At 42.6% G+C, this 21,733-nt stretch overlaps 2 protein-coding genes across 5 annotated transcripts in view; both read right to left on the bottom strand.

The window, feature by feature from the left end:
* LOC306929536 (receptor-type tyrosine-protein phosphatase gamma-like) overlaps window positions 1-21,733 on the bottom strand; it is a 472,869-nt gene that overhangs the window by 118,902 nt on the left and 332,234 nt on the right. For all 4 annotated transcript variants that reach the window (XM_079510103.1, XM_079510102.1, XM_079510101.1 and 1 more), the window contains exon 7: window positions 179-336. In XM_079510103.1, coding sequence (XP_079366229.1) covers window positions 179-336 — 158 coding nt within the window. The remainder of the gene's footprint in view (window positions 1-178; window positions 337-21,733) is intronic.
* Window positions 16,475-17,580, bottom strand: LOC306929211 (tetraspanin-3-like; the record flags this gene model as incomplete). The annotated part of the gene is made up of 2 exons (XM_079509652.1): window positions 16,475-17,306; window positions 17,554-17,580. 2 exons carry the CDS (start codon window positions 17,578-17,580, stop codon window positions 16,584-16,586), a joined length of 750 nt encoding a protein of 249 aa, XP_079365778.1. The 3' UTR covers window positions 16,475-16,583.

Raw genomic sequence — 21,733 nt, forward strand, 5'->3', positions numbered from 1 at the left:
GCAGGTGTGAGGTCAGCATAGCAGCCTGAACTCTAGTGCCTGCAATAGGCTCTATGCGCACACTTTCTAACTTCGGGCCCCTTCTCTACTTCCTTCACAGGTGTTACCGATGATACTGTGTGCGTGCGTGCGTGCGTGCGTGCGTGCGTGCGTGCGTGCGTGCGTGCGTCTTCCTCACCTGCTTGTAGGAGACAAGGACAGGTCTGTTGAAGATGATCCACTCAACCACCTTGGTGCAGGGCGGCGTGGTCAGAGAGCCTGTGTAGCGGTAATAACTTTCCAGGGAGGAGGGCAGCAAGTCCTTCAACACGAACGGCTCCAAGAAGGTCTCCTTCTCTGTGGAACACAAAAGGACAATATATGGATTGGATTTTTATAGCGCTTTTCTATGCACAGCGCTTAACTCAAATCGCTTAGAAATGGTCCATTCATTCGTACATGGGAGGCTAAAGCTTTGACGCTAACCCACACTGAAATCGATAAAACAGGACACGCTCTTAAGCAAAGTGACGCAGGTTTTTGGTGCGGTGCCTATACAGTTTCCCCAGCCATTGGGTTTGTGAAAGTGATTCTATTTGCATTGTTCCGTGACCTTGTTCAGTAACCACTATTGACAAGACACAATTACATTGAACATCTATATTATGTCCTTGCTGTTTCCTGGTGTAAACAACTAACTGCCAACGATACAACATCATGTTACCAAGCCAGGGTGTTAGAATTGTATAAAAGGCAGCAGGTTCTTTAACACAAACCGCTCCAAGAAGGTCTTGGAGATGTGGAACAGAACAGGACAAGGCTGAAGCGTTGACGCTAACCCTCACTGAAATTGAGGAAACACGACATACGCTTTATTTCACTCTTAGTGTACATACAGTAGGCTCCTATAATGCAGCCTGACTGCGAATCCCCGGTTCGAGTCCCATTCCTGATGAACTTCGCTGTATGTCATTCTCCGTCTCTCTCTCCCTCGTTTCCTATCTGTCTCTACTTTTCACTATCAATAAGAGCCATTTCTGCTATTTAGCTATAGTCCACCACAAATAGACATTGGAGTGTGAGGGGAGGGGAATGCAACACAGCTAATGTAACATATTCAAACCCATAATGACAGAGGTTGTGCTTAAAGGATGTGAGACTCTACTTGGCCATTAGTTCCTTGAGGAGCTACAGTGCCCCTTTGTTAGTGAAACATATCCAATTACCCTATAAGGGCATTCAATGAAAAGGAATAAAGTAGTTCATAATCACAGCGATATGCATCTCAGCGACTACCGGCGTCCATCCCTTTTGTTCAGATGTTGCCCCTCGAGGTATTAGTGGTAAGTAAGGCTGCTAAATGATGGACGGTGGCTGATGCTGCAAACACAATTTAGAATAAAGGATTAATTTGTTGATGATAAGGCGTGCTTAAAAGCAATGTGCTTTATGCATGCTGTCATTACTAAAACATCTCTCTGTGCCAATGCCAGAGAGTGGGAGCATCTTGGTTTGGGTGATTGTCATCCCACAAAGGTGTTCTTTTTTTCTTTTTTTTTAGCATCCAGGCCTGCCTGAGATGCTGCTGGCATCTTCGTTGGGCGCCGATCGGCACAAGGCTTCATCCAAACCATTTTGTCAGCAGTCTGTTCTTGCCACGAACAAATCTCATACTCCAAAGACACTCAATCCCAGTAGAGGCAATGGCCATTTTCCTTTACACAGTCCTGTTTAATGGTGACGGCTCTCCATCGGGCACACTGCGAACAATGTGCAGCTAGCTACAGCTCACCTGCTGTCCAACGCAACAGCATAACTAGAAAGAGTCTGTCCGAAATACTGTGTGGGGGGAAAATGGGTGTCCCAACTGCCAAGAAAACCAGCCAGATTTCTTGGCAAAATCAAGATAGCAGCTGTGTAGAAAATCCCTTCAAATATGCCACAGGAACAAAAGGAGGCCGAGATAAATGGTTGCCTCTGCTCCATATTTCTCAATACATAACTAAACTGGAAATCCTATTGAGATGGGGATGAAAAGGGGGAGCTTAGCGTGCTAGCAGTGTGCAGCGGAACCACATCAGATTGAATGTGAAAGGCAGAGCTTTAGGATTAAACCCCCCCATCAGTGACGACGTGGAGAAGACACACCAAGCTACAGAGAGGCCGAGAGAGAGAGATAGGGGGGAGAGAGAGAGAGAGAGAGAGAGAGAGAGAGGACAGGGAGATTGAGGTGCAGAGAATCGCTCTTAGGCATACTTCAATACCAAAAGTTGGCTAGCATGACACCGCAGCAGTAGCAACACAGACTAGTACAAAGGGATAGACACTTTCTGAGAGAGAGAGAGAGAGAGGGAGAGAGAGAGAGGGGGGGGGGGGCAGTATTGCTCTTGGCTAAATTCTTACACAGAAATTTTAATTTAACTTTGACAGTGCACAAAGGTAACCAAATGGACTGGGCCCACAAGGGTCTGTTTGGTTACCTTTGTGCCCTGTCAGAGTTACAGACGGCTAAATCACCACTGAGTATTTTACTGTGCGTGCCTACTAGCCAGGAGGCCAACATGGCTGTCCCAGTAACTGTACGGAACACCGTAAGCTGTTTCACCCGTTCAAAATTAATTGCCAATCAGGGTCACACAGTGCTGAGTCAGTGGAGACTTCAAAGCCACCAGCCAGGCTAGCTCGTTGAATTAATGGACTTGTAATTTGTGCCGGCGAGGAGGAGGAGGAGGAGGAGGAGGAGGGGAGTTTGTTTTAATGCCACGATACGAGTGCGGCGGGAGCAGCGACGCTCGAGTGGGCAAACAGGGGAGAAATGACACCGTGCTGACACAAGGGCCCCGTGTAAATATACATCTAAATGCAAAAGCTAGACAATGACACGGCCAAGCGGTGCCTTCCGTGTGCATATTAAACAGTCTCTCTACTGCGCTGTGCCGGTATTCCCCTTCCAAGAACGTCCACAGAGGTGCTTCGCTCTCTCCCAGAAGTAGTGATTGTCATGCTGAATGCACTTTTGTGCAACTGTTACATGAATTACTTCCCAAGTTTTTGCTCTTTGTGTGTTTTGTGTCTTCATGAGACACCTTCACTGGCTTGAATTAATTGCCGATTTCTTACTTTCTTAAATGTTGGTAGTTTCTTTCTTTCTTTTTTATTCCTCTCGTCAAAGTCAAAGTCAAAGTCGTACGATTAGTCACACACGTTACCGCAGTGCAATGTGTTCTCTGCATTTGACCCTGCATCTCTTGGAGCGGTGAGCCGCAGCGTGCGCACGCCGCTCTCGGGAATCATTAGTTGATTTGACCCCCAATCCAACCCATTGATGCTGAGTGCCAAGCAGGGAGGCACTTTGGTATGACCGGTCGGGGATCGAACCCCCGACCTCCCAGTTTCAGGGCGGACACTCTAACCACAAGGCCACTGTCTGGTGTGTCGTGTGTCTGAGGCTGGGCCAATGCAGACAATAATGCAAAGCCATGCATGGAAATATTCCTAAATTCCTAAAAAAAAAATCATAATGCCCTATTTTATAATTAGTCACAGAAAAGCGGCACAAAAGTGGTACAAAAGAAGTGCAAAAGTATTGCACATACAGTATAGCCCAAACATGTTGACCTACAGTTGGGTGCCACCGATATTGTCCCTTATCATTTGACCCATTTAGGCCTGACCTCAAAATTTTAAAAAATCCTTCTAAATCCTCCAGTTTTCTGAAATAAATATTTTCACGATTTTTCAAAAATAGCAGATCTACAAGCTCATAGCGCGCCACTCGGTGGCGCGCTATGAGCTTGTAGATCTGCTATTTTTCAATAGCTAAATTATAACATAATGTTTAAAACACCAAAAGGGGTTCCCGCCCAAAATGGGTTAACTGTCCTTTTGCGCAGATCACGCAAACCTCAGCAAAAAGAAAAGGACAATATCGATGGCCTCCAACTGTATAATGACATGGAAAGTGGTAAAGTCTGTGGGCTTTATAAAAATGTAACCAATGAAGAACAATCATAACTACATTGGATCCATCGAAATACAAGCTATTTCTTTGCATAAAAGTAACATTTTTTTGCATACAAGGTTCCTGGCTGATGCTGGAGATGGGATATGTTTCTACATGTACACGTCGGGAACGCTTCTCAAATCCTCTCCTCAGGGACCCTTAGGCCTCACTCAGACCTTTACAACAGATTGCTGTATGCTTGCTGTATACAAAGGGTGTGACACAGCTTGCCCCAATGCATTTCCAATGGGAGTCACATGGTCTGACACAACACTTGTGTTGTATGAGGGGGAGGGGCGCAGTCGAAACAAGCCATACAACAGCTTGTAGTCCAAAATGTAGTCCTCAAACCATGTGACTTCCATTGGAAATGCATTGGGGCGGCCATGACACTCACAGCATTCATACAACAAGCATGCAGCAATGCTGCAAAGGTCTGAGTGAGGCCTTAGAGCACTGCTAGCTTTCCATCCTACCGAGAAGCAGTGGTGGTACATTTACTTAAGTACTGTACTCCAATTTTGAGGTATTTGTACTTCACTTGAGTATTTCCAATTCCCAATACTTTTACTTCTACTCCACTACATCTCAGATACAAATAGTGTAATTTTACTCCACTAAATTTAGTTGAAACATTTAGTTAATAGTTACTTTCATTATTATTACAAAACACACATTAAACACTTCAGCCATATAGATTTTTCGGCCATTTGAAAATAGTCGATCTACAAGCTCACAATATGTCACGATGCGACACATTGTGAGCTCATAGATTAGCTATTTTCAAAATATTTGTATACATCAGAAAACTTGGAATTGGTCATTCTGCATAGTGAGTACTTTCTACTTTTGGTACTTTAAATACATTTTGATGCCAATATTTTTAAGTACATTTTTAATTCCGGACTTTTACTTGTAACAAAGTATTTCTATATTGCAGTATTGATTATACTCAATATAAAAACCACCCATTTTCAACATTTTACTATGTCATTAATATACCTTAGAGCTGTTGTGTGGACATAATAAAAAAGTCCCCCCATTCTGTGTTTCCTAGAACTGTAAGTATGAAAAAAATCATTAACATGGTGAAACGCATCTTGATGACATCATCAAGATGTGTTTCACCATGTTAATGATTTTCTTTCAGACCTCTAGTTCTAGGAAACACAGAATGGGGGGACTTTTTTATTATTTCCACACAACAGCTCTAAGGTATATTAATGACATAGTAAAATGTTGAAAATTAGTGGAATGCCCCTTTAACCCATTTTGAGCGGGAACCCCTTTTGGTGGTTACATACATTATGTTATAATTTAGCTATTGAAAAATAGCAGATCTACAAGCTCATAGCGCGCCACCGAGTGGCGCGCTATGAACTTGTAGGTCTGCTATTTTTGAAAAATCGTTAAAATGTGCCTCAAATCTTTCAGACAATTGTCATGATTTAGAAAACTTTTTTTTTTTTTTTTCTCGACGTCAGGCCTGAATGGGTTAAGTAAAACAGTTAAAGGGGCATTCCACTCATTTTCAACATTTTACTATGTCATTAATATACCTTAGAGCTGTTGTGTGATAATAATAAAAAAGTCCCCCATTCTGTGTTTCCTAGAACTGTAATTATGAAAAAAAAATAAAATTTCATGATGTCATGTGATGTCATGAAGATTTTTTTCAGACCTCCAGTTCTAGGAAACACAGAATGGGGGGACTTTTTTATTATTTCCACACAACAGCTCTAAGGTATATTAATGACATAGTAAAATGTTGAAAATGAGTGGAATGCCCCTTTAAGTACTTTTTCCACCACTGCGCACAGCCTCCACGTGCAAACAAGATGGAGCCATTGGGATGCATTGATGCACAGCAGTAAACCAAGTGTACGTCATTCTTTCTAAGGTACACTGATTTCCATGTATGTGTCAGAGCTTACTGTGTTACAGCCTGAACACAGTTGTTTTCTTAAAACAACGGCTCCTTTTATTTACAAAGCATATTCCCACACGAACAAAACAAAACGTAATTGATGTAAAGGTGGAGGAAGTGGACCTGAACAACATAAATCCAAGCATTAACATAACATATTCTACTGTGTGCATACAAAAACGGATTTTGTTTTCGGAAACTGACATTTTGATGGTGGAAAATGACTTACACGCTTTACATATCTTTGCCAGGGCGGGGTGTCTTTACATATCTTTGCCAGGGCGGGGTGTCTTTACATATCTTTGCCAGGGCGGGGTGTCTTTACATATCTTTGCCAGGGCGGGGTGTCTTTACATATCTTTGCCAGGGCGGGGTGTCTTTACATATCTTTGCCAGGGCGGGGTGTCTTGTTTACGAATGCTACTCGACGTTGTGTGAGCATTCAGGGGGCAAACCCACTTTGACTTAATACTAGTCTGCTAGGCTAGGGCAGCGAGCTACAGTGACTTAATACTAGTCTGCTAGGCTAGGGCAGCGAGCTGCAGTGACTTAATACTAGTCTGCTAGGCTAGGGCAGCGAGCTGCAGTGACTTAATACTAGTCTGCTAGGCTAGGGCAGCGAGCTGCAGTGACTTAATACTAGTCTGCTAGGCTAGGGCAGCGAGCTGCAGTGACTTAATACTAGTCTGCTAGGCTAGGGCAGCGAGCTGCAGTGACTTAATACTAGTCTGCTAGGCTAGGGCAGCGAGCTGCAGTGACTTAATACTAGTCTGCTAGGCTAGGGCAGCGAGCTGCAGTGACTTAATACTAGTCTGCTAGGCTAGGGCAGCGAGCTGCAGTGACTTAATACTAGTCTGCTAGGCTAGGGCAGCGAGCTGCAGTGACTTAATACTAGTCTGCTAGGCTAGGGCAGCGAGCTGCAGTGACTTAATACTAGTCTGCTAGGCTAGGGCAGCGAGCTGCAGTGACTTAATACTAGTCTGATAGGCTAGGGCAGCGAGCTGCAGTGACTTAATACTAGTCTGCTAGGCTAGGGCAGCGAGCTGCAGTGACTTAATACTAGTCTGCTAGGCTAGGGCAGCGAGCTGCAGTGACTTAATACTAGTCTGCTAGGCTAGGGCAGCGAGCTGCAGTGACTTAATACTAGTCTGCTAGGCTAGGGCAGCGAGCTGCAGTGACTTAATACTAGTCTGCTAGGCTAGGGCAGCGAGCTGCAGTGACTTAATACTAGTCTGCTAGGCTAGGGCAGCGAGCTGCAGTGACTTAATACTAGTCTGCTAGGCTAGGGCAGCGAGCTGCAGTGACTTAATACTAGTCTGCTAGGCTAGGGCAGCGAGCTGCAGTGACTTAATACTAGTCTGCTAGGCTAGGGCAGCGAGCTGCAGTGACTTAATACTAGTCTGCTAGGCTAGGGCAGCGAGCTGCAGTGACTTAATACTAGTCTGCTAGGCTAGGGCAGCGAGCTGCAGTGACTTAATACTAGTCTGCTAGGCTAGGGCAGCGAGCTGCAGTGACTTAATACTAGTCTGCTAGGCTAGGGCAGCGAGCTGCAGTGACTTAATACTAGTCTGCTAGGCTAGGGCAGCGAGCTGCAGGGCATGGTCATGTGACCTTAATACTAGTCTGCTAGGCTAGGGCAGCGAGCTGCAGGGCATGGTCATGTGACCTTAATACTAGTCTGCTAGGCTAGGGCAGCGAGCTACAGTGCATGGTCATGTGACCTCAAGAAAAGAAAAGCAGAAAGATGAGTTCCACATACTAAGGCCTGACTCACACGGTCGCAACAGATTGATGTATGTTTGTTGTATGCAAAGGGTGTGATACAGCTTGCCCCAATGCATTTCCAATGGGAGTCACATGGTTTGACACAACATTTGTGTTGTATGAGGGGGAGGGGCAAAATGTTGTATCAAACCATGTGACTTCCATTGGAAATGCATTGGGGCGGCCATGACACTTACAACATTCATACAACAAGCATGCATCAATGTTTTAAAGGTGTGAGTGAGGCCATATAGCCTTGGACCATCCTGTGTGCCAGTGGTGTAAAGTAACTAAGTACATTTACTCAAGTACTGTACTTAAGTACAGTTCTGAGGTATTTGCTTTACTTTACTGGAGTACTTCCAATTGTCAGTACTTTTACTTCTACTCCACTACATCTCAGAGGCAAATATTGTACCTTTACTCCACTACAATTATTTGAAAACTTTAGTTACTAGTTAGGCCTACTTTGTATATTCCTTTTTTTATTTTTATTACAAAATATATACAGTAACCAGCCCTACATACATTTTGACCATTTTCTAAAGATCTCGATACATTTTGAAAACTTGAAATCTGACATTTTTGCATAATGAGTACTTTTACTTTTGGTACTTTAAGCACATGTCAGACTCTTATGTCAGACTACTGTTCATAGATTCTAGTTCCGCATTCAACACTATTGTACCATCTAAATTAGTGTTGAAACTCAGTGGCCTTGGCGTGGGCAGCTCCATCTGTAACTGGCTATTTGGTTTTCTGACAGGCAGGCCCCAGTCTGTACGCATAGGAGAGAGATGCTCATCCACAATTCTCACCAGAACCGGTGCGCCCCAAGGCTACTGCCTCAGTCCTCTGCTGTACAGTTTGTTTACGTTTGATTGTGTCGCCAGATTTGGGAATAACAGCATAATTAAATTTGCGGATGATACCACAGTGATCGGATTAACACTCCGAACGCCCAGGACGAAGTTCTTTGTCCTTTCTATTAGTAACGCCCGTCGCCCAGGACGAAGTATTGTCCAAAAGACGAAGTTTATTGATACGAGAACAGATCGCATGGCTGTATAGCCCAGGCGCGACTCCTGGGCTCTCCTCGGTGACGCGCAAGAGTGAGACGTCATCAAAAAACTGTTTAGCTGATGAAAAACGAAAATCTTAAAACATTCATAAATCGCGATCTAAATCATCCCGTCTTTTTCTGAAAAAAGATCCTGTGTTAGACGGCGCTCCGCGGTCCAGTCGCTAGTCTCGATAGATTTATTCTTGTATTGTTGTCGATCGACTCTAAAGTGCTGTGGCTATTGTTAGCTGCTACACAACATCATGAACTTCCGGCCGGTCCGTCCGGAAAAGGCGTCCGTGTTTATAAATCGACTGGGCGCATGAATGTAATGGATGAAATAGTTCCAGGCAATTAAAGTGTTAATAACCGACGGTGATGAGAGGGCCTATAGGAGGGAGATAGAAGATCTAACTCTATGGTGCGACAACAACAACCTCTCACTTAACACCAATAAGACCAAATAAATCATTGTAGACTTCAGGAAGTCCAAAGGTATCCACACCCCCATTTCCATCAAGGGGTCATCTATCGACATAACTTTAAATTCCTGGGCATACACATCACAGACACATTCACATGGTCACTCAATACCGAGTACATCCTCAAGAAGGCGCTGCAGCGACTGTACTTTCTGAGGCGCCTTAAAAAAATTGGCTTAAGTACCAAGGGACTAGTGAACTTCTATCGTTGTATAATTGAAAGTGTCTTAACTGGCTGTATCACAGTGTGGTACGGTAACACGACTGCTCAGGACTGCAACAGGTTGCAGAGGACCGTTAAAACAGCAGCTAAAATCATCGGCACAGCATTACCTAGCCTCCACAACACCTACACCACTCGCTGTACGAAAACATCCCACAACATCATTAAAGACACCAGCCATCCCACAAATACCCTGTTCCAACTACTCCCTTCCAAAAACCGCTGCTGAACAGCTGACCTTGAACTGTATTGCACATTTCACTTTGCACATTTTTTTGTGTTTGTGTTCTTTTTCTTGCACTATAGATGTTTGTTTTTGTCCTGTGTATATAAGACAGAGTGCTCGGAGCAAAATACATTTCATTGTATTTATACTCTGTATCTATACATATGACAAATAAACCTGAACCGTTGTTGATGCCAATTCCAGACTTTTACCTGTATTACAGAGTATTTTCAAGTGGGCCCTGATCCAGAGAAGGTTGGGAACAACTGCTGTATCCCTATATATATATATATATATATAGCTGCATAGACACCAGTCTAAGTGCTGCATTCTGTCCCCTATAGCTGCACAGAAACCACTCTATAAGTTATCAACAACTCTTATACAAACAGCTGCAGTCACTAAAACACACACACACACACACACACACACACACACACACACACACACACACACACACACACACACACACACACACACACACACACACACTGTAGTGGCAGAAAATACTACACTGCCTGGAGCAAGGCTTCCACCTGTTGATTGTCTGTCAAGATGACCTATTCTTACCCAAGACCCATGTTTGTGTATGTCCACTGACCACACCTCAAATGTATTTGTGTTCCTTCACTGTGTATAAGAGAAACTCATGTCTACAGCGAGGGAGGCTTGCATCCGTGCACCTCCCTGGGCTGGTACAGACCACTCCTTGTAATAAACGTGACATTGTTTCAGTCCACTCTCTACCTCGATTATTTCTTAAGGTCTCTGTTTATGAGTATTAATAATCCCACTACAATTATGGCGCAGGTGAGCGGAGTGTTTCTACTGTCCGTCAGCATTCTCTTTTTCAGATGAGAGCGCTGTGCATATGGATCTGAGATGCTGGTCCGACAGGGACAACACTTAAACGAACTTTGGGGTAAGAGTGTTTTGACTCAATGTACAACATTGTGTATTTTGAGGCTGTATCGTTAGAGATACAGCCGTACAAAGTACTAGTTCATCGTATTCATAGTATTTAAAGGAGCTGGTGACAGTCCCTCCTCATCGTATTTCATCGTTGCCGAGTGGTAGCAGTCTTTCATAGACATTTATATAGTATTTAAAGGAGCTGGTGACAGTCCCTCCTCATCGTATTTCATCGTTGCCGAGTGGTAACAGTCTTTCATAGACATTTATATAGTATTTAAAGGAGCTGGTGACAGTCCCTCCTCATCGTATTTCATCGTTGCCGAGTGGTAACAGTCTTTCATAGACATTTATATAGTATTTAAAGGAGCTGGTGACAGTCCCTCCTCATCGTATTTCATCGTTGCCGAGTGGTAACAGTCTTTCATAGACATTTATATAGTATTTAAAGGAGCTGGTGACAGTCCCTCCTCATCGTATTTCATCGTTGCCGAGTGGTAACAGTCTTTCATAGACATTTATATAGAGAAACTATAGCCTATATCAGTAGGATAGGGAATAGCATAGGAAATCATACAGACAGCGTCCACCGTTATTTTCTTTCTTTTCTCTCCTGTTGGGACCAAACAGCCCACAGGGAAGATTAAAAGAGAATGGTGAAACAGCAACTTGTATAACGCGTAAGACTCGAGCAGCAGGTATGAATGTGGAATGTGGAATGTGGAATGTTGAGTATGGAATGGAAGTGTGTGGACACTATTTTTGTGTGTGGACACTATTTTTGTAAAAAGTCAAATGGTGATTTCCTAGTATAAATGTGGCGTTGTGAACAAGTAAGTATGAAGATTGTAGTCCTGGTATTTTAGTTAAGTGTCACCACCCATGGTTAGTAGGACAGCAGTTAGCAGTTGTCAGCGGCAGACTCAAAATAGCAGGTCTACCGGGACGCACATCCCAGTAAGTGCTGTCTTGTTGGCAGTATAGCAGGCTAGATAGTAGTAATGGTTAATAGGTACGAGTATTCAAAGTAATTAACAAACAGTAACGTGGTTAGCTGATCATCATGGTCATATATATATTGTCTTATTACGTCTTATTTTAAATGTAATGACAATATAACAATTTCCCAGAGTCACGGCAAGTTGAGTGTAATTGTGCTTTGTCACTTTTTATATTTGGACTAAATAGATAGGCAAAATTATACTCAAAGCATGAAATAATTAATAAGGTAATTAGTAACTCCTTACAATAGGTAATGTTTGTAACTGTCATCGTAGTTATACCCAGTCAAGATAGGAACCCCTGTTTGTGTTAAGTAGCCCCGTTCTTCTCCCCCACCATTGACAGCAGCTGCCCTGAGTGGCCACACATGAAGTCTGGTGAGAGTAAATAAGTCTATTATTGCAGTAATATGAGTGGTGGAGAAAGGTTCTGAAATGTGTTACTTATACATACACGATATAGGAATACTCTGTAGCAAGTAAATGTCCAGAATTCAAATGTAGGCTTAATAGTAAATTAGTGTTAGCTGTGGCTGTATTTAAGAAACTCTGTCAATTTAGCAGCATGTCTCATTTTGAATTATAAAATAACTGTAAAATAAGCAGATCTACGAGCTCACAATGTGTTGTTCTTGTAAATTAGTTATTTGCAACATGGAAAAAATGTATATAGGGCTGGAGTGGTTAATGTATGATTTGTAATAACCATAATCTACACAGTAACCAGTAATTACAGTATTCAACTACATGCGTATTACGGTCCCATATACGGACAGGTCATCCATTAGGGAAGACATGGTTTGAAGTTGTGTTGAGTTGATCATATGGACAAGCGCAATTCCCTCATGAGAAAACTTGAAGTGAGACACAGAACTCATACGTTAGTGTGAGTGACGTGCAATTAGATACGTAAAGGGTATTATTGGCCAAGTTGATTCACCAGACATATAAATGAGTAGTACTGTGTTTTGCGTAACCTGGGTACTGCTGGACCATTGAGTGCACCACTTATCACATCGCACGATTGCTAAAAGAGAGGTCAACAAGTCACATGTACAGTCAGTAGACTGCTTCCGCACTTTGATGTTTGAACGATATATGCATGTGTTGGTTTGGGGCCCAACACACGGGAAAGGACTGTTTTCCGAAAAGTGACATTTTGTGATATGGACACGTGAGTGACAGGAGGCACTCGGACAGAGGGACAATGGAGGATTTTGTGAAAAAGGAAACATTCCAGGCTTGATGAACTAATGAGTGTTCTTTTTCCTTTCATGTGATTGAACACTGGGCATCTCTGGAGGCGGTGTGCGATTGTGATTTGGTGGTTTACGTTGGTGGTCTCGCAGTGACTGGGTGAGTAAAGTGGCATATGAGCCTAAGTGCTATTTCTTGTCAGCATTATGGATAAGCTCCCCTGGGCCACAGTCTCGTGGCGTCATTCATGGTGTTGATTTCGTCACCTCCGTTGGTGCATGGTGACGGCGTTGACATTGTTGGTGCCTAAAAGAAGCAGTTTTGCGACGTGGGTAACAGGATACTGTCCTTTGGCTTGTGAGTTGAGATGACATGCAGTATAGTATTTACGTGAACCAGCACTATGCCTATTGCTAGCTGACATGTCATATTTGTTTTAGATGAGATACTGGTGATTTGATTTGGATAAGGAATGGCATGTCGATATGATCATACAACTGTCCTATAGTCAATAATATATCAGACAATTGAATGAAGGGAGGTTAAGGACTCACTCATTTTGTAGTAAATTGGTCTTGATTCAAACGTAATATTAATGAACAAATAGGTCAAATCAGACAACCCCACAGCCAAATAGGGGGTGATTCCCTATGTAATGTTTAATGCAGAGTGGTCAATGGCCACTCAGAGACATCATGCAAATAGGGATAAAGAATTGGCATGAGCACACAAGGTTCGACTTTATACATTGACTAATTATGTAGATTTAAAATGCGTAAATACTACTGTAGCACCCTTAAACAAAATAGGTAATATACGACATAGATATGGAACAGTAAAGTAAGAAATAAGTTGTTGTTACGGAAACGGTGGATGGCATGAAGTCATGTCTCCCTCCCATGCGTGCCCAGGAGCACTGAAGAATATATATAACACAGGCAGATAGATACCGTATACTACTGAGTATCTCATATTGTAAGTAAGACTCGCATATCAAGGGGTACCTAAATCAGTGGGCTTGACTAGTTCACCAGCCCCCCCAACGCCTAAGGCAAGATAGCATAGGCATTTTCAGTTACATAAGTAAACTTGTCCGCAGAAATAGCCCGATCACAGCTGTTAAAATAACAGTGGGGGCTCATATTGGTCAGTTTCAGTTCAGTTGAGTTTTTCTAATTTAAGGAGAGTTTCACAGCATGACATGTCACTTACGCCAACCAGGTGTCCATTTGCACCCCTCATTTCAGAGTAGCAGTGTGATTGACAGGCATCAGTGTTTGGGGGGGGGGGGCAAGAGAAGGTCCCCTAATAGTTGGATAATTCGCACTCATGGCAAATGCCCTGTTGACTCATTCTTGTTGTCAACATTTAACTACTAGGCCTGTACTCCTATCTGCTTTAATCAGCTAGAGAACGGGGTCAGGCATTTCACTTTTTGATTCCAAGCAGTGATGTAAATAGATTCTCAATGCTCTACTATCTTCCTAAAATTTCTTCCTGAATTTAACTAGATGTGTTTACTATCTTCTAATTTAACTATAGATGTGTTTAATTGATTCTAGATGTGTCCAGTAATTTTTTAATTTCTTAGAAGAGTAATTTTTAAAAGTAAATGAGTCCTGGGATGCAGGAATGATTTTGTATGTATTCTGCATTTGAGCCACAGACCACCATTTGATGACATTTAGCCACACTTGGTTTCATTTTACACTCTCAAGAGTTAAAGACTCTCCATCATTTAGCTGGGGACCACCTGGAACCCCCTCAGGGACCACTGGTGGTCCCCGGACCACTGGTTCAATCAGAACCACTGCTTTTCAAGTTTTAAATACTCTTATCAACATGGGAGAATGCTTGCTTTAGTGCAAATACCATGGAAAAGGGAAACAAAACCATAAACTCAACTCAACACACAGTCTCACACACACACACACACACACACACACACACACACACACACACACACACACACACCCAGGCGAGAGCTCTCTCTCCTGTAAGCACGCACGCACAGTCAGGCTGTCAACATTAGCTTTAGCATTAGCATGGTCTGTGTAGCATCAAGCTACAACTTACTGCTATGTTTGTCAACCAAAACTGCCAGAGTTTTGCTTTTGCCCAATGCCCAATTCAAAGAGCTTCTGATCTAACACATTGTGGAGCAAATTAATTAATAACGAATAACGAGTCCAACGAGCGCGATGACTTGAGTGCTCACAGCTCAACTGCCCAGCCCACACTGGTAGGCTACACACTCTGCGCACCGGTCCTGCACAGGCTGACGGACGAGTCACTGGGAGAGAGAGTGGGGAGAGAGGCGGGGCTCACTGACTGCCTGCATTCACATGAATGCGTCTCTCAACCATTCTGTCAAACTTCACCGTGCGTTAATCGCGCGTTAATTAAATTAACGCCGTTAAAAGGACTTTGAGTTAACGCACGATTAACGCGTTAACTTTGACAGCCTTAGTAAATACTATTTTAAGTTACGAGTCATGTCAATACTAGCATTTTATTTTAAGAAATCAGTTGAGTGAACCCGTGGATCAGCTATTTTCAATGAACAAGATTTAACAGTTAAAAACCATTTAACCAAGTCGGCCTTCCTACTTACCGGAGAAAGTTTATTGTTAGTGTGTGTTTTTCAAAATGTATTCCTAGATGTGTTTATCCTTAGTTTATTCCTTTATAGATGTGAGATCATTTTATTTGAAGTTAGGGAAAAAAAATGTACCGAAAGATAGAAAAGGATTTTAAAAAAATAGCAGATCTGCGTGCACAAAACATACCTAGCACGTTGTTTCAATTATAGATAGACTGGCAGGAGGAAGTGACGAATAGGGTAAAATAGCTTAGTGTTAATAGGATGTTGATGCTGTTAAATAGCTTAGGTAATATTAAAAATGTTTAAAGTAAAGCGATGGTTCTAGCAATTATGAGCAATTCTATGGATAAATTCTATCTATATCCGACAGAAGTGCTCAGAGGGGGGACATGTATAGTTTAAGAAGTGTATAGTTTATGAAGTATAGTTTAAGTTGAACATAATTTAATTCAAATTCATTTTAAGCATTGGAACATAATTTATTCTTGAGTCTATGGCGACATATTGTCAAACCTCTAAAACTACATTCAGTAGGCTGCTGAAACAATAAACAAACAAAACCTCTACGGCATTTTAGATTGCATGTCAAATTGTAGATGTACCGAGTAGAATTGCGGGCCCACATTTGTCTGAAAGATCTGATGAGTAAATTAATGTTATTTCAAAGGACCTGGCCTCATGTCGCCTATTTTGCTGTTTACAGTAACAGAACACGTACTGCTTGTGAAGAGTTGGTTCCACTCAAACCAGTAGTAATAGCAGATACAATTCAGATACAGGTACAGGGGAGACTAGACTACACATGGGGAAGTTTTTTCACTCAAGTACTACACTATATTTAAATATTTATAAAATACTGCAAAACCATACACACACACATAGTGCAAACTGACATATGAGGAAAGTACCCAGTCCACATATTCTATACAGTATAAGGTCCAGCGACCACATTCTAACTTACCTCAAACAAAGGGTAAAACGTAGGTAGTCAAAGCAGCAGATTACATGTAAAATCTCATTCCCCATTGACCATTCAAATAATTTGGCCAATAGCTTTTTGAAAAACAAAAGGTAAAAGGGAAAAAAAAAAAAGGTAAGATGTTAGTGTATGTAAAATAGTTTGTTTTCATGTTCTCGGTCAAAACCGGTTTAAGTCACTCTTAGTGCACGTCTGTGAACGTATTATTGTTAGAAGGAAACTTTATGCGTAGGTTCCCCCAGTGATGAGTAGTTCGTAGGCGGGGTCTCGGCTCCACCTGCAGAGTACCACACATGCACACAGCATCCCCAGCATCTGAATTGCAGCAAATGTTAGTGCAGCCCAGATGACATACATCATGATCTTTTTTAGTTTCTTCACAACTAGAACTTCACATCCCTCCGGGTAGAGGTCTTCAGTATGAGCAAGAGATCCAGTGCAGGCTTCTGTATTACTTTTGCAGCAGCTAATGGGGACGCTGTTGTTTTTAGTTTCATTAAACCAGCGAGTGTTCATCCAATCCGAGTAATTGTGGATTCCGCAGCACTGAAGCTGTCTCTGCACATAGTCGATGGCACGGCTCGGGGCATCACTGTTGGTGCCACTGTACTCGTCATACACGTTCCGGATGGAACCGTTAACCTCATCTTCAACCTTTGCTCTGTAAATATATCCAAGAACCACCACAGCCACTTCCGTCATGAACACCAGCAGAAGGTTGATCACAAACGTTGCAAGTCCACAGTAGCTCTCTCGTACTGTAGCACAGCATCCAATGAGTCCAATAATGAACAAGAGGGCTCCGACAGCGATGATGGTCACAGCAGGGATAAAGGTATACACATCCTCAAAGAAGTGGTCATAGTCATCATATGTGATGAACACATAGGCTCCAACATAGCACAAAATCACATTGTCACTGGACAGCTGCTGAATCACGGTGGTCTTTTTGACAGCATCAAAGCAGCATTTCCAGTACCCACTGATTGGCAAAAAATTCACAGCACTAAGCAATGGCCTGATGAAACCTGTGACACCTACAGAAATAGACTGGAGAACTGCTTTCAGAAGCACTGTGGTGTGCCACTAGACAACCCCGCTTACAATGACTTGTTAAAAACCTCCTTGATCAATGGCCTGCTCCCTGCAATCTACAGTGTTATGACCTCTTGCATTGGCTGGGAAACCCGACCTTTGACTGAGGTGTGGGGTCACGCATTGCATGCTGAGAGGAACGCACTCTCACAGGACTTCATGAAAAAGAAGAAATTGGAGACAGCACAGCTGATGTTCTATGAGAACACTGTCAGCAACCTACCAACCAAGTTAAGCAGACAGGTGGGGCCCAGCCGGGGGTCAAGTGGCGACCTATGGGTTAGGCCACTACACAGATTTGGTGTGATATGGAGCGAAGTAGAATGAAGACCTACGCAGTGGCAAGTGTGGAGAATGAATGGCCCGGGTATGTGTGGAATGTGATGTTTATCGAGTAGGCCTATAAGTAAGTAAAATGTTTTAAGGTATCACTGTGTACAACAGTGTTATTTTTAGGTGAAGTCATTCTAATGAAAATTGTTTTTTCCTACTTTCCAGGACTGGATGGTGAATCAATGAGATGGTCTAAATGTGTTGACAATTTAATGAATATCTTCCTTTCCCAGTGTGCATGGCATGGTTAATATGGCGATATTGACTAACTCACTAAAAACTTAGAATAACTCGTCTAGGAAGAGTGTTGTGATACAATGCAATTACAGGAGGAAGGACAAAGGGAAAAATGAGTATCTATAGACATTACATCGACACGGTAAGAACCCACTCACTCCCACACGATCTCATACATTATTGAAATATTTGTATTGACAGGAGGATACTAGTAGTGATGAAATACAGTGTAAAGATGCAATAATGTGTAACCTGTCAATATAGCTAATAACCATAAGAGAGGGAGTTAACCAGAAATCAGACTGTGAAAGATTGTGATCAACTATGATCAAGATAGATCTTAAAAAATTCCTAATTATGTATTATCATCTGGGGAAAAGTATAGAACAAATGTTTTAGAATAGGGGTAGTGTGTTGTTTTGTTTTTTTTCCAGCTCTGAAATCCAATAAATTAAGAGAAACATATCAGGAGATGTGTTTAAACAAGGAAAAAACAAACAAGCAAATGAAGACAACCGGAGAAAGCACTAAAAGGATTTGGGTTTGTATGATGGGTAAATATACACACATACATTGACGTCAGTCTAGTGTTATATGAATTACAATTTAGGCATTTAGCAGACGCTCTTAATCCAGAGCGACTTACATTAAGCAATAACAAAAAGCATGGCATACATCACATGTATAAAAAGTAGTTATCATGAATCATGCGTAAACTAAGAACGTAACATTGGAGTATCTATGTAAACTATACATACTATATATACATACTATATATGCGGTAAGGCGAACATCATTAGCTTCTCTGAAACCAAACTTGATGAGTCAACCAAAGACCCAGAAGTTGAAATAGAGAACTATTCTTTGATCAGAAACGACAGAAACAGGCATGGTGGTGGCGTGTGTATGTATATTCACAAAGACACTGAATATGTTACTCGTACTGACTTACAGCATGATGAAATTGAAACTGTGTGGGTTGAATTAATTTTCAAAAAAGCTAAATCAGTATTAGTGGGCACCGTCTACAGACCGCCTGACCAACATGGGTTCTATGATATACTTGAGGGGTGCTTAGCTGAGGAGGAATGTGTAGAGAAAATCCTGATTGGCGACTACAATACAGACATGCAACGAAAGGAAGCACCTGTGTTTAAGTCATTCAGTAAGTTCTGTGATCTACATAGTGTCAGTCAGCTAATTACCCAACCCACTAGAGTGTGTGATTCTACTCAAACTGTCATTGATCTCATTCTGTCCTCGGACAAATCCAGAATCTCCAAGAAAGGGGTTATTGTATGTGGGCTTAGTGATCATTTTATGATATTCTGTACCCGCAAAATACAAAAACTTAAGACCGGCTGCCACAAAACAGTCATATCAAGGGACCTCAAAACCTACTCTAGTGAGGTCTTTAACCAAGTATTGGAGAGTCTGGATTGGTCCGATGAGCTTAAAAGCACACATGTCGAAGAAGCTTGGCTTGGCTTCAAAACCAAATTTACATCAGTACTGAACAACATGGCTCCTTTGAGAACCACCAGGGGCAAAACCCGCTCGGAACCATGGATGAATTCGGACATACTGGCTGCAATGAAAGCCAGAGACAAAAAATGCTCTGAAGTTCTAAAATGCAAGTCAAAGCTAGCCAAGCGCTTCGACAGTGTTCGCCAAGCTCGTTTGAACAACCTAAATACACAACGAATCAAACTACGAAACAGTGTAACTGCCATGACCAAATCAGCTAAAAGTAACTTCATTAATGATAAAGCTGAGGAAAACAAAAACAATCCTCATGAGCTCTGGAAGCTACTAAACAATCAACTAAGCTATGGTCAGAAACTAAAAACCAGATTTTCGAACATAAACATCAAATCTGACAACACTCTCATCACTGACAACCTTGATGTGGCCAACTACTTGAATATCTTCTTTACAAACATATCAACAACTCTGGTTAACAAACTGCCCTCCCACTCTGGGCTCTTTGGTGTAGAGCACATTACAACCTTCTACAAAAACCTAGGTGTTTGTAAAGACGATTTTAAACTAGTTATGGTAACAACTGATGAGGTAATTAAGAAACTGAGTGCCCTCCAACCCCACAAGGCCACAGGACATGACAACATTCCCTCCAAATTTCTCAGAGACTCAGCCATCTCTATAGCTCCAATCATCACCCACATAGTAAACCTCTCCATCAAACAGGGACAGGTCCCCCAAGATTTCAAACTGGCCAAAGTAACCCCCTTGCACAAGAAAGGGAGTAAATTAGACCCCGGCAACTACCGCCCTATTTCTATTCTTAGTTCCATCTCGAAAGTGATGGAAAAAATAGTCTATGAACAGGTTGAAAAGTATCTTGCCACAAATAAATTATTGTACGAGTTCCAATCTGGCTTCAGAACATCCCACTCCACTGACACATGCCTCCTCTATTTGAGCGACCACATCAAACAAGAGGTGGACGCTGGCAAATACTGCGGCATGGTCATGCTGGACCTCCAAAAGGCTTTTGACACCGTGAACCACTCCATACTGGTTAACAAGCTAAAAGCAATTGGTTTCGATAGCACATCAGTGAGCTGGATGCAATCCTACCTGGAGGGGAGAGAACAGATGGTGGAAGTGAACGGAACACTGTCCCCCCCCCTCCCAGTGAGCTGTGGCGTTCCACAAGGAAGCATACTAGGGCCTCTACTGTTCCTAGTATATGTAAACGACATGACTTCAGCCTGTGACTGCAACTTGTTCCTGTTCGCAGATGACTCAGCACTGCTGGTCTCGGACAGGGACAAACTGCAGGTTGAAAATGCCCTCAGCTCTGAACTCGGTAGAATCTGCACCTGGCTCGCTGATAACAAACTATCTTTACACCTGGGAAAAACTGAATCCATTCTCTTTGGCTCTATTAGTAATCTCAGCAAGGCAAATGGCTTCTTGGTTAGAGTGGGTGACAATGTTATCACACGTAAAGATGAAATTACCTACCTAGGTTCCATCCTGGAGGCTAATCTTTCCGGTGATAAAATGGCCACCAACGTAATCAAAAAAGTCAACCATAGAACAAGATTCCTCTACAGGATCTCCTCACTGGTCAACAAAAACACCTTGAAGACCTTAACAGGAGCCCTTGTACAGGGTTTCTTTGACTATGCATGCACCTCCTGGTACCACAGCACCTCAAAGGCCCTTAAAACCAGGCTCCAGACTTCCCAAAACAAACTGGTCAGGCTCCTACTTGATCTAGCCCCCCGAACCCACCTCACCCCTGCCCACTTCGACAGGCTGGAATGGCTTAGGGTCGACGACAGAGTACAGCATCTTGCAATGGGTCTGGTCCACAAGATTCGATACACCACCAAGATACCCATGTACCTGTCTAGATACTTCCTTAATGTTAACGAAGTCCACACCCACAACACCAGAGGGAGTGCAACGAACCATGTACAACCCAGATTCGGCACAAACAAGGGACTAAATTCTTTTCGCTCCTATGCCACTAAAATGTGGAACGCCCTACCAACTGTCATTAAGACATGCGAATCCCTTGACTCTTTCAAATCCGCTCTCAAAGGGCACCTACGGACGGCTGCAATTCGAAACTGGCCCCTGTAAAATCGGAATCCCTCAAACACGAACGCAATGACAACACAAGAGACGGTCGCGGCCACACAGCCAACTCAAGGTATGGCCACTGAGCCAAC

The sequence above is a fragment of the Electrona antarctica genome, assembly GCF_951216825.1.
Source record: "Electrona antarctica genome assembly, chromosome: 9".
NCBI classification, from domain to species: Eukaryota; Metazoa; Chordata; class Actinopteri; order Myctophiformes; family Myctophidae; genus Electrona; species Electrona antarctica.